Below are 12,603 nucleotides of genomic sequence, written 5' to 3'. Positions count from 1 at the left end.
TTAGTATGGTATAACTTGTCAGAATATAATTGTGACTAGAATACCATGAATATTAAAAAAAGTCCTTGAAAAAGTTGTTCCACAATACTTAAATTTAACTCAATTTTAAATCTCACATAATTATAATTAAAAAGATTATTTAGTTCAATAAATATATTCCTAAAAATATTAATCTAAACATAAGTTTATTTGACAATTTATTATTTGATATGGTTGTGATAAGCTCATAGACAATTAGACATCAATGTAAATGCACCTGCTTACTTTGTTCTTCAAATATAGTGTGGAGACAAGTAAGCAAAAGAACCCCAGAAGTAGTCTACACAACAAGATAATTTAAACATAAGTTTATTTTATAATTTATTATTTGACTTGTTTTTATGTGATTAATTTAAACATATGTTGATTTTATAATTTATCATTTGATATGGGTTTGATGGATTTATTATTGTTAAATATTCAAGACGTAAACAAATAGTGGTTCCCATGTGACAAATTCTAGTAACACAAATAGCCAAAAAAAAAAGGCTCTAAAAACATTCTCAAAATGCTCTAAAAAATAAAAACGTTCTGAAATGAACGGCTCCCTTGCTCCTCCGAGTATCAATTGGTATTTATATGGTTTTAGAAAGAGACCACGAGATATTACTTTCTAATACCATATTTATAAATAGCATTTAAATTGACAGGTTGACCGAAAAACTTGTCTCCATTGACTATGCCTGTTTCCTCTTCAAAACTTGTTGATTTTCCAACACTTACTCCATGTATGAAAATATTGCAGAATGTTGATGTTAATGTTATAATTGAAGACATTGCAGTCATAGCGAGTCGCATAAATTATGTTGACTTCACATTACCATATTTAGATTTAAGCGTGTTAATTGTGGTAGAGCCGTAGAGGTGAGGTCCGACTACAAAAGTGGGTGGTCAAACCTTTTGATTTGTTGCTTTGATATTCAAATATGTTTACCTTGTGGTCTTTTTGACCAATTTTTTCAAAGATTTTAGGGGTGTCAAATTCTCTCCCATACTTTTCAAATTTGAAGATTTTATGCAAGTCCTCAAAGAACATTAGAACTCTTTAACATTTTCGTCTCAGGTCCAAGTCAAGCCCAATTCTTGCATAGGTTGTCCACTAACCAACATATGATGCACGTTACAATGTCAGTACATTGTTAGAAATGCTTTTATTAATAAAGATTGATTCAATTGATAAAAATTTAGCCCCTAAACTATAAGGTTATTAGTTCAAATCTCATTATTGATGTAACAACTTTATTGATTAATGACTTATAAGTATATTTGTAAACACTCTTTAAGTTTGAAGGCATGTCCTAACTTTAATGAGCCCTTAAAACTCAACTCATATAAATTTATGTGTGTTTGTATAAAAGAAATGCATTGGCCAAGTTTTTTTTCTCCTTTTTTAACAGGGAAATAGTGAATTTCAAAATAAGCACATATCTGAATTTTCTCATATTAAAAATAACACAAAAAAAAATTTTCAATGTTTGGAGAACCCACCTTAGGAAATTAATTGAAGGAATTAGCTTTTATTCATTACAAGCAATAAACAATACCAAGTGAACTTCTTTTATCAGTTAAAAGGCTTACAAAGATTAATACAATCCATTCTTTAAATAAAAAAAATAAAAAACACTTTTTTACTATATTTCAATGCCACAGTCCTTCCAATTCCATCGGCAATATGGACAACAATTTTCGTGTACATTACAAAATGCAAATAATCTAATTGATTTGTAAAAATTGCATACAGAAAATTGTGAGTTGAAAAAAAAAAAAAAATCTTGAAGATGGCTGAACTCTGTATAGTATATATAAAGTGGAGTACTAATTTGCAAATTTAGAAGATCTTTTGGTTTGCCAGTCCCGAATTAAGGAGCGAAGAGAGTGATTAGGGGTAAAGAACAAGTGAGCTAGTCTTGCATTTGTCATTGGCGATCTATCATGCCCTGAACCAACCCATGCTTCTATTGCTTCTAATTCATATGAAAACCCATCTGCTGCCACGTGTGGGTTCTTCATTACCTCCTGCATCCAATCCAACATTACATCAGCATAATGTTGATAATCAAATTCTTGTGAATTTATTTATTTTTAATACAATTCTTATGGATTTATTAATTATATATATATTTGTCAAAAAAAAGTCCACAACACAAACATGTTTACCTGAAGTATGGGACAAAGAAAAACATTGGGCACATCCATCAGATCTTCCCTATCTACACTTCCGGTGAATCTCGTCGTGTCTCCTCTTGCAACTTCGTGATTTGCCTCTCTTCTGATCTCATTTAGTTCCATCATTGCATTTCCCATGCACAATCCTTCCTTGGGCTGAGGCCCATTGGGAAAGCCCATACACTTCGCGGCTAGCCCTGCTAGCTTTTGGGCTACTTTCATGGGCCACGGCCCAGCTGTCTCATCCAAAACTTTAACCAAATCTTCTCCCATCATCACCTCGCCCTCAACGAGACCCACCCAGTTTCTTCCTGTCAAGAGATGCATGATCAAGACTCCGAAGGCCCTTACGTCTGCTTCTAGGCTGCCTTCTTTAGACCCAAAGCCTTTGATTTTTGCAACTAGATTGCGATCAAGGAGGATACTGGAAGGAGTTAAGTGGCCATGAACGAAGGGCATGGGCTGGGCCGAGTGAAGAAAGGCCAGGCCCGAGCAAACTTCTGCGGCTATCCTAATTCGGTCTTGCCAACCCAAGGCCCGGTTTCTTCTTCTGGAAAATAGCATGTCCCTCAGGCTCCCATTGTTCATATATTCTAGAACTACGCATTTGAGCTCGGTGCAGAACCCCACCATAGCCACCACGTGAGGATGTCGAATGCTACCCAGTAGTCTCACCTGATAAGTTTACACCAAATATTATATATATATATATATATATATATATATATAGGTGGAGAAGGATTAATTGGCTGATTCTTGATGGTAAAAAAAAAAAAAAAAATTACCTTAGCTTGGAATTCTTGTGGGGACAAGACATGGGTGGAAGTGAGCATCTTGATGGCTACTGTGGAATGGTTGATTTTTCCTCTATAGACGTCGGTCCAGTCGGCGCCACCGGACTTCAACAGGAGGCGGTCGGAGAAGTCGTCGGTGGCCAACCTGATCTCGTGGGTCGTGTACTCTCTGAAACTGAAACTGGGTTCAGTCAGCCTGGCCGCCATTCCTATGGCGTCCTTTTCTTTACAGAACTCTATCCTTCTGTAAAGCACGTCTCTTTGTCTCCTGAGCTCGTCTATCTCAGCCACCATCTCCGACCTGGAGTTCGCTGCATTCTCCAATTGGATTTCGGCTTCTGACCTTGCCTGTGTGGAGATCTGAAGCTTGTTTGAGAGCTCCGATTGAAGCTCCAGCAGCGAGCTCAACCTTTTCCCGCTTTCCTCAATATCACGTCTGGTTTCGAATGTAATTTCTTTCTCGGCTTCCAATTCTTTGGCCAGCTCCTCCTTCATGCCGATTTCTTCCTTTATTTTGCTTTCAAGTTCCTGAGCCTGCAAAATGGCATGGTGAGCAAGTTGCTTGGCGACATATAAAGCAAGTGTTTAAGCCATTTCTGAAAAAGGGAGAGACTAAGTAGTTACAGGATCACGAAAAAATGATGTAAGGATAAAAAAGTCAGATCATATTAAAAATCATTAAATTTAAGGAAGTACGTTGAAGATAATAATATTAAAATTATCTCTGATGGGCAAAAAAATCAACACACATATTCACTTTTTTAATTATATAATTAAATGTGATAATCTAGTCTCTTATAATAAAATTTTTAATTTTGTTGATCTTATAAGAGGGGTGGTTTTTGTAGAAATTGTGTTGGACGACAAAGCTTCTTTCTAAAGATAAGAGAGGCAATGTTGCGTATTGACTTAAAAGAAGAGCGATGAATTAATGGATCAGAAATTCAGAGTAGAAGAGTGAAACAGATAAAAGGCATGCAATTTTCTGCTTCTCCAAAATCGTCCCAATTTGTCTGTCCTTGCTAGGAAAGAGAAACACATTTCCGACCCAAAATGACAACAATAAAGAAATAAAGAAAAACGAAGAGAAAGAAACACGTGGGAGGGAGTCCCTTTTTTCATTGCTTTTGCTAAAAGCTTATTTTACTTTTATATTCTTATTTAGTTTTGATAATACCTAAATTAGAACTAGTCACTGATCCTCAAAAATATTAATCATATATAAAGAAGCCAAACCAATGTTAGATTATAATACACTTTAAATTATACATAAAAATAAATCATTCTCATTAAATTATGAGTAGGCAAATTAAAAAAAAAAAACACGTCAAGCTAGTTCAAGTAGCCGTAGTCGAGTCGGATGAGGTGTGAGTCAAGCATTTATTTATTAAAAAAAGAGAAAGAAAATAGGAGGTTGAGAATATACAATTACAAGGTTGGAAAAATTACCCGAGAGTTGCATAAACAAACGGCCCATTCAGCTTTTGCACGTCTATCACAGTGCTCTTTTGCTTCTTTCCTCTTCAATTGGATCATCTTATGCGCCTCCTCCAGTTTTCTCGTCAGCGTCTCAATTTTTTCCCCTCCCCTCTGCCCAAAGAAGAAACAAATTTAAGTATTCTCACAATATTAATTTCCTCCATTGCACCAAACCTTCGTATTTTATTTTCAGGAGGAGGAAAAGAAAAAAAGGCCAACAAAATAAAACTATGAATTCGAAATTGCATTTTTTCCACATTTTTGTTTTATTTGGCACACCCATCTTCCTACTAAAGGCAATCACTCAAATCATATTAAATATGAGCATTTTTTTGAATTTAGATTCGAAACTTTTGCCTGCTTTATAAGAGACTAACTCCTTTTTATAAGTTCAATACAAGTTTATCCCTTTTTCCTACTTTCTTTGTGAAGAAAAGATTAGATGAATTGAGATCAAAATGCTCACTGTACCCTGAGCATGTCTCAAACTCAAAGAATGCTAACAGATCATTCATTAATAAAATTTCTCACATCAACAATAAGGTTTGACCCACAATTCTATAGAGGATGAGTTAAATTCTTGGTTTTCCCCCTCTTTTGGTTGGTGAGAACTGAGAATTGGAAGACAGCATCCATGTGATTCAGGACCCAATTCTTAATGGGTCCCATAGAAGAATTAAATGTAAATAGAGTCAAGCTGGAAATCAGGAAAAGTATCAAGACAAAATCATTGAAAGCAGATGGTTATTTCTGACTTTCACACACAACCACCTTTTTAAGTTTTTTTCCTGCCCTTTTCCACCCCTTTTTAATAGTCCCTTCATGTATACACACACACGTATATAAAACTGCATGCTATAATTTAAAAAATTAATTAATTATAATAATTATATTTTTAAAAAATTAAATTAAAATATCTTATTTTATTCAATATAAATATATATTAATTATTTTTTATTAATGTAAATTATAAAGAATGATTTAAAAAATATGAATTATAAAATGGGTGATTTTATTTTAAAAAATTAGTAGTTTCTCTGATAATAAAAAATGGGGAACATATAATAAATAATAAAGCATATTTCTTCCTCTAACTGCGCCTCAGAAGAAACGAAGCGAAACAAAACGAAGCAGACAACTTTTTACAGGCAAAGTGACGGCCACTTGTTTGATAAAATATCTAAGAGAGACCATTGGTTTAACTTACCAGATTAGAATTGTTCTGTTCAATGACATCATCTGGTTCATTTGCACTAATCCTCGAGACGTCACTGTCTGGATGCTCAAGGCTAGTTTGTTCATTCGTGTTAGAAGACAACAAATCCTGGAAATAAGTTTCAATTTCTTGGCGATAGAATTCCCACTGGTTCTGTGAACCTGGGGATTCCATACTCGCTGCTAATCCACGACGGCTTCTAGAATCTGCAGGGGAATCCACCTTTCCCTCAGGCAACACTTTCTCTAACCAATCTTTGAACGTTATCTTGTCTCTCATTCTAGCAACCACGAACCCATTATCGTCCTCCATGATCTTTTCATCGTTCCGTGATCCTCTCATGAATACTTGTTTCCCTCCACATAAGATGAACAGTTCGCAGAAGTCTGGCTTATGCTGATGAATATAGAACAATCCGCTTATGGCACCTTTTGATTTCCTATATACAAATACACCACAAGAACAAAAAAAGAAAATCCTGCTTAGAATTACTCTGATTTCTCTGTGGGAAAACAAGGAAAAAACGAAGGCAAGAGGAAAAGAGAATACCAGGAGGGCTTCATCACTGAAAATCCAATGACCAATTTGGTTATCTCTAGACCGAGAATCAAGTCTGTGATGCGTTTTTGGATAGGTTCATCGAATTTCTCGACTTTGAGTATTTCAGCTGGTACCTGTGGGATAATTATCAATTCATCATCGAGTCAATTGAGAAATGATTATACTAGAGAAGGGGGGGGGAGCTTACAAACCTTCCCGCAGAAAGCTACGTACTTAGAGAGCTGCCTGTCGATTTTATCTTGCTCTAACTTCCTGAGAGCTGGTAACATCTCATCGTTCACTGATCTTGCAGGGAGTTTCCCAACTGCAAAACGATCCCAGTTGAATTTGAAGGAGAATCGAGAAGACAAGAGAGATTATGAGAAAAGTTTCTGGGTGAGAAACTTACATGGGGTATAAACGTGATCCTTGGATGTGTTGTGACTGACATAGAGAATAACAATGGAAATAGGATGAGACTTCCATTTACTGAGAGCCCAATTCAAGGTTTTGATTCCATCTTGCAGATCATTGCTGACAGCAACATGTATCTTCCCTGTTTGGGTGGTGGTGGTGGCGGCCTCCATAATTAAGCTTCCCAATTCCCCTGTTTGGCTGCTGAATCAGGAAGAAGATGAAGCAAGTCCGGCGAGATTCATATCAGCAAGACAACAAAAAAGAAGGTGGTGACGCTGTTGATGATGTGGCCGTCAAGTATTATCCTATTAGATTAGCTGGTATGAAAGAATTGGGGAAAAGGAAGAGTCGGTGTATCTCATTTTCAAAGTTGTGGGATTTTCGCAAGGAATTGATATGCATTGCATTAGAGCGAGCGAGAGAGAGAGAGAGAGAGAGAGAGCTCTCTTTGAAGAGGACGGCCCCATTTGGACTTTTCTTTATGTTGTGGGACCCGGCAAGCCCAGTTTGGTTCTTTTACCATGCAGAGCTAATAATTCGAATCAAATTTTACAAGTTAGCTCAAACTCAATTTAAACAATTTAAGATCAAGTTTAAAAAAATTAATTTTTTTTGTATTAAGGCCTATACACTGAAAAAATTTTCAGCCAAGCCCAATTTCAAATACTCAAATAAAAAAAAATTATATTTTTAAAAAATATTTAAAATATAATAAATATTAAATAATTTTTTAAATTTTAAGTTATTTTATATTAAAATGTCACATATGTGAGTCTTATAAATTATTTAAGTATTTAAAAAATATAAAATAAAATAATTAATTTTAAAGTAAAAAAATTAAGTGAAAATAATTTTAAAAATAAAATTTAAATATTTAGATCGTACGAAACCCAAAAAAAATTTAAAGTGAGATTGATTATTTGGGTTTTTTAAAAAGTTGAGCTTATTTGAATTCAGTCTGTTCAAACTAAAACCCAGCCCTGATTCCCACCTTTAGCCATTTGAATATTCACGCCCATAGCTATATTATTTCAGTGGTTTATCCAAGAAGTCAAATTTTGTTCTTTTATTCACGCGAATATCAGGAATGCTAATCTTTCATGTGAAAGATTTGACAAGAGGTGATGGCAATGCCTTGAACAATCAAAAGATTTGAAAATCTAATTTCATGTGGAAGAGTATTCCCATCTAATCATTATTTCTTAAAAATTGAAAGTATAACTTCATGACTTTTTATTTTGGGAGAAGGACAGAAAAGTAACTCCCAGGTAAACAAATAACAATAAAGTACCATGAATTGTATTAATTATTATGAAGTTTTAAGGGACTTCGTTGGCATAAATTGTTTGAAATTACTTTTTTTAACCTCATGATTAATAAGAGAGACACTCAGATTATTGATTTTGTGCTCCCCTCGGTCCCTTTTTTTCTTGGCCAAAACGAATCAATTTTATTAATCATCAAACATCAAATAACACACACTAATGCCCCCCTCTGTCCTTACATCGCTACTTTTGGCTCCCATTAGCAGAGCCTAGGTTTCTTCAAGCAAGGAATATGGCATATTTTGGATATTCCATTTCAACATTACATTTACATACTTTATAGTTGGTCCAATTTAATGGTTAAAAAATCAAACTGAACCAAATAGTTCGACTGATCAAGCTAACGGCTCGGTTAAGCTAAAAAAACTATATGGGGAGTTGAGTAGGATTGGACTGCTTTGGACTGACGGACGAATCAGGAATGGAGATCAAGCTGAGAACCAGATCCAACTTTCAAAAATCAAGCTGTTCAAAAAAATGCCCTTTTTTATTTTTTATTAATTTTTTTTAAAAAATGACTAATTTTTTTAATCATTTAATGTTATATTGCATCGTATAGCTTATTAATTCATAATAAACTTAAAATACTTGATTTTATTTTTAAGGTAAATAATAATTTTGTATTTATTTCTTATATTTAGATTATTATATACATATATAATTTTTTAATTTAATTATTATATTACCAGTTTGACCATTGATCCAATCTAATTAAACCATATGAACTATAAACTGTTAATTGGTTCAATATCCAATCTTGTTTAAAAAATATTGGTCCAATTACAAACTCCATTGTTGGTGTGAAGATTGGAGAGTTTATTCTTGATCATTAGCCACAACAGATTCATCCATTAGCTACAATTGACAATACAACTTTAGTGGCCCAACTTCAAAAATTCATAATTAATTTTATACATTCTCAAAAATAGTGAATTAGAATTCCATAAAAAGCTTGAGGTTTACTTTCAAATATAAAAAGAATTACTCATAAATATTATTATTTATTTTTTGAAAATCTTTAATTACAAAGACAGTTCATTTTTTATCTTCTTCCAAAACTTAATTGATTATAAAATCATTTCCTAATGTATTTAAATACCCTCAAATTCTTTTAAAATATTATTAACTTGATTAACTCAAAAGGTAAGAATTTGGGATATCACAAGATGTGAGGTTACATGAAAATTAGATTGTTGATTGATTCTACTAAAATTCAAAGTTAAATCTCAAGGGAATATTTCAAGAATTATCCTTTTGTCAAACTTGCTAAAGAAACTTAGCGAAGTTTATGTAAATGATCGGTCAATTATTCTTAATCATGCTTGTATAGAACCTAATAGATGTATTGACCACTTGGGGGTCAAAAAAGTCATGGAATGAATGCAATCTTCGTAATCAAAGAAATTGCAATTGGATTTTCTGTTGTACTAATTTTTTTATTCACTATAAGTATTTTTTATTAAAGATAATATTATTTAAGGCATGGTCAAATATTAAATGTAGTTATCTCTTACAAAAATGTTTCTCTAAAATCTTGCCTTCTTCTAGCATTAAAAAATCAAAGAAAAGAAAGAACTATTTTTTAACAATTCAGTTATTGATTTCTTTCATGTGAGAAAGTCAAATAAATTAAAACATAATAGTCACACGTAAAAGAAATTAAATTCACACTAATTGTTGAGGCCAGGAGAATGTTTCAGCTGTTTATGAATCAGTTGTGGGGTCAGCAACCGAATCCAACGACGAGGATATTATTTAGGTTATAATATATTTTTGGTATTCTAATTTTATAAAAAGTTTTAGTTTGATCATTTTATTTTATAAAGTGTGTTTTTAGTCTTTTAACCCTAAAAATATCAATCTCAAATGATTATTTGTTGTGACAGTCATTATTATTTTACAAATTAAATTTAATATGTTAACATTTAAATTTTTTTATTAATAATTAAAAGTTCATTATAAGAAATTTTTTTGTTAATAAAACTAATAGGATTAGGGTTAAAAAAATTAAAAAAATACACTTTATAATATAAAGACTAAAATAAAAATTTGTATAAAATTAACGAATTAAAACCACATTTCAGCCTCTCATTTATAACATGAAGAATGAAATACACTATAACTTCTCTAATGTATACAAAGACCCCAATGAAGATTGGATCTTCTTGCAAAATAAAAAAATCACATGAATATAAAAATTGTAAGCAACGTTTATAAGGGTGAATAATAAGTGCGAGTCTTTTATTCCACTTTTTTTAGTTTATCATAAAATAATAGAAAATAACTTCAAGAGTTATAAAAAAAGATCAATTTTGGTTATTTTTTATAATTTTTGGAGTCATTGTTTATAATTTTTGAATCATTTATTATAATTTTTTGATAATTTTTAGCAATTTTTTGGTCTTTTTTATAATTTTTATATCATTTTTTGATCAACTAACAATTAAAATTAACTTTTATTAATGGCAGGAGTTAATTACACTATTTTTTTATAATTAAATAAATAATTTATACAATAAATAAGTTCAAAATCTAACATACGACATGATCTAAAATTCAGAAATAACTTACTAATTTACCCTTTAAAATAATAAAATGACTAATATCTTTGTCAAACATTCCCAGATGAACAAACACCTTCAGTTTTTTTATTTCGGGACCAAATAACTATAGCGATGCGTTAATAACTACTATTTATCAACTAGTTTGACTATATTTAATCATCACATCATCATGCATTGTCTTCGTTACTTCTTATTGCAATTTTTATTATTTTTTTAAGCAAAACAAAATAATATTATATATACATAAAAAAGATGAAACATTACAATCACTATAAAAAGAAACATGACTGTCAACAGTAACTTTTGTGAATAATTTATGATCAACATAAAAATTGCCATTGACAGTTTAATTTTCTATAACAATAGCTAAAGTTATAGTTGAAAGTATGACTTCCTATAATAATAATATAAAGTTATTAATGATTGTTAAATTTTCAATAACAACCTATGCTTGTCTATGCTAAAAGTTTAAGTTTCAATGACACGTAAAAAATTTACAATTAGTGATAATTTTTTAGAGTTATTACAAAAAGTGTAACTTTCAGTAGTGACTTTAACTATTATATCAATTATATCTATAGTTTATTTTAGACAAAATAGATAATATAATTCAAAATTTTAATAAATTAAAAAAATTAAATTGAAGTATTTAATCATAATAATAGTATTTTATAATATTTTATATGTAATATATATGTGTTTAATTGACTTACATAACAAATCAAATGTTATCTAGTTATATGTGTGTTTGTTTAATTTAATAACATACATACATACATAGATATATATATATATATATATATATATATTAAATTATGCAACAATAGATTTATAACTCAATGAAAATATAGTAAGATGCAAATGAAGGAGGTTATAAGTTTAAACCATAAAGGACACATGGCGTGAGGTGGCGAAGCCACATAATAGTGACATGTGCCACATGGGAGGGTAATATGGTGTCATGTGGTAGGGTATATTAATATCACTTTTTAACATTTCTCAACTTTTAATTATGACTATCTTTTTGTAATAATTTTTTCTTTTTGTGACAACATTTGTCATCATTGATTGCATATTTTTAGTGATGGCTTTTACTATTGTCACAAATAAAGTCAACGATAAAAGTTCTCACAATGACTTTTTCTTATTATTGAAAATTTTTAGGAGTGACAAAAGTTACCACTAAAAATTAAGTTTTTTATAATAAGTTATAGAGCAAGATTCCTAAAACCACAAAAAATTGTTCAATAAAAGAGAGTGAAGATTTATCAGCAATAGGAATATTAAAGGATGAAAATAAGTTAATTAACTAAGTGAACTAAATTAATCAGCTTCTATAATTGCATTGCCATAATATCAGATTTATGAGGACGACAATGCTTTTTATGAGGGATAAATTAGTGTTTTGGTAAAGGTTAATCAGAATGCTATTATATTGTCAGTGCAATGTGTGTGAAGCTTTTGGACCTGAGAGATAAACAACCAAGTCAAATTGCTCTGGCATATACAAGGGCATGAACTAAAATCTTGTGTTAAGTGTATAAAATAATATGTTTGAATCTATCAATTCCCAGATCCTTGTGTTTTTCCTAATTTTGAATCAAGTCCTTGAGCTTTTTTTATCATTTATTTGGATCCTTTAGATTTCTTCTGTTAAGTGTATTAATCCCTTGTTATTAAAACCATTAGATAAAGACTAACAGTGTTAATAGCCTATTAAGTAATGATGAGGTGGCACATACACTATTACAAAAATGAGATTTAGTATAAAAAAAACAGAATCCAAAAAGCAAATCAGAACCCATAACCCAGAACTTCAGATTCATGAAAAAAAATCAAATCCAAAATAAAATAAAATAAATCATGGATAAAAAAACCATCAAACCTATAAATGACACAGAATAAAGATTTGAAAAACGAAGGATGCACATACAGCAACAAAATTGAAGATGGAGAGTGAGCTGTGTTTGTCATTGTAGGTGGTGGATATGTTCATTATTAATCTTTCGAGCTTTGCTTTCCATGATGCACTCAAGATTAAATCACCCACGTATTAAGTTTCT

The 12,603-nt window shown here is 31.3% G+C and overlaps 1 protein-coding gene across 2 annotated transcripts; it reads right to left on the bottom strand.

The window, feature by feature from the left end:
* Nucleotides 1-1,795: 1,795 nt before the first annotated feature.
* On the bottom strand, nucleotides 1,796-7,034 carry LOC129321455 (putative U-box domain-containing protein 50). 2 transcript variants are annotated; one of them, XM_054967221.1, is made up of 8 exons: nucleotides 6,644-7,034; nucleotides 6,447-6,559; nucleotides 6,244-6,368; nucleotides 5,686-6,133; nucleotides 4,449-4,589; nucleotides 2,991-3,533; nucleotides 2,197-2,880; nucleotides 1,796-2,055 (listed from the first exon to the last, which is right to left on the bottom strand). In XM_054967221.1, the coding sequence occupies exons 1-8, from the start codon at nucleotides 6,819-6,821 to the stop codon at nucleotides 1,855-1,857; spliced, it is 2,433 nt and encodes an 810-aa protein (XP_054823196.1). In that variant the 5' UTR covers nucleotides 6,822-7,034; the 3' UTR covers nucleotides 1,796-1,854. The 2 variants fall into 2 exon arrangements, with proteins under 2 accessions (XP_054823196.1, XP_054823197.1); XM_054967222.1 differs by having other exon boundaries at nucleotides 6,469-6,559; nucleotides 6,644-6,660.
* Between the last annotated feature and the right edge of the window lie 5,569 nt (nucleotides 7,035-12,603).

This window comes from Prosopis cineraria, unplaced genomic scaffold (genome assembly GCF_029017545.1).
Source record: "Prosopis cineraria cultivar Desert tree isolate PC_DT_omini unplaced genomic scaffold, ASM2901754v1 PC10, whole genome shotgun sequence".
Classification (NCBI taxonomy): Eukaryota; Viridiplantae; Streptophyta; class Magnoliopsida; order Fabales; family Fabaceae; genus Prosopis; species Prosopis cineraria.
Note: the sequence above shows the minus strand (reverse complement) of the source record. Positions and strands in the feature narration are given on the sequence as shown.

Excerpts from the sequence above, each read along its gene's own strand:
- LOC129321455 (XM_054967221.1), bottom strand. The coding sequence starts at position 6,821 with ATGGAGGCCGCCACCACCACCACCCAAACAGGGAAGATACATGTTGCT. Across the intron at positions 4,590-5,685 it reads AACAGAACAATTCTAATCTG|AGGGGAGGGGAAAAAATTGA; the intron begins GTAAGTTAAACC and ends TTCTTTGGGCAG. Across the intron at positions 3,534-4,448 it reads TTTGTTTATGCAACTCTCGG|GCTCAGGAACTTGAAAGCAA; the intron begins GTAATTTTTCCA and ends GCCATTTTGCAG.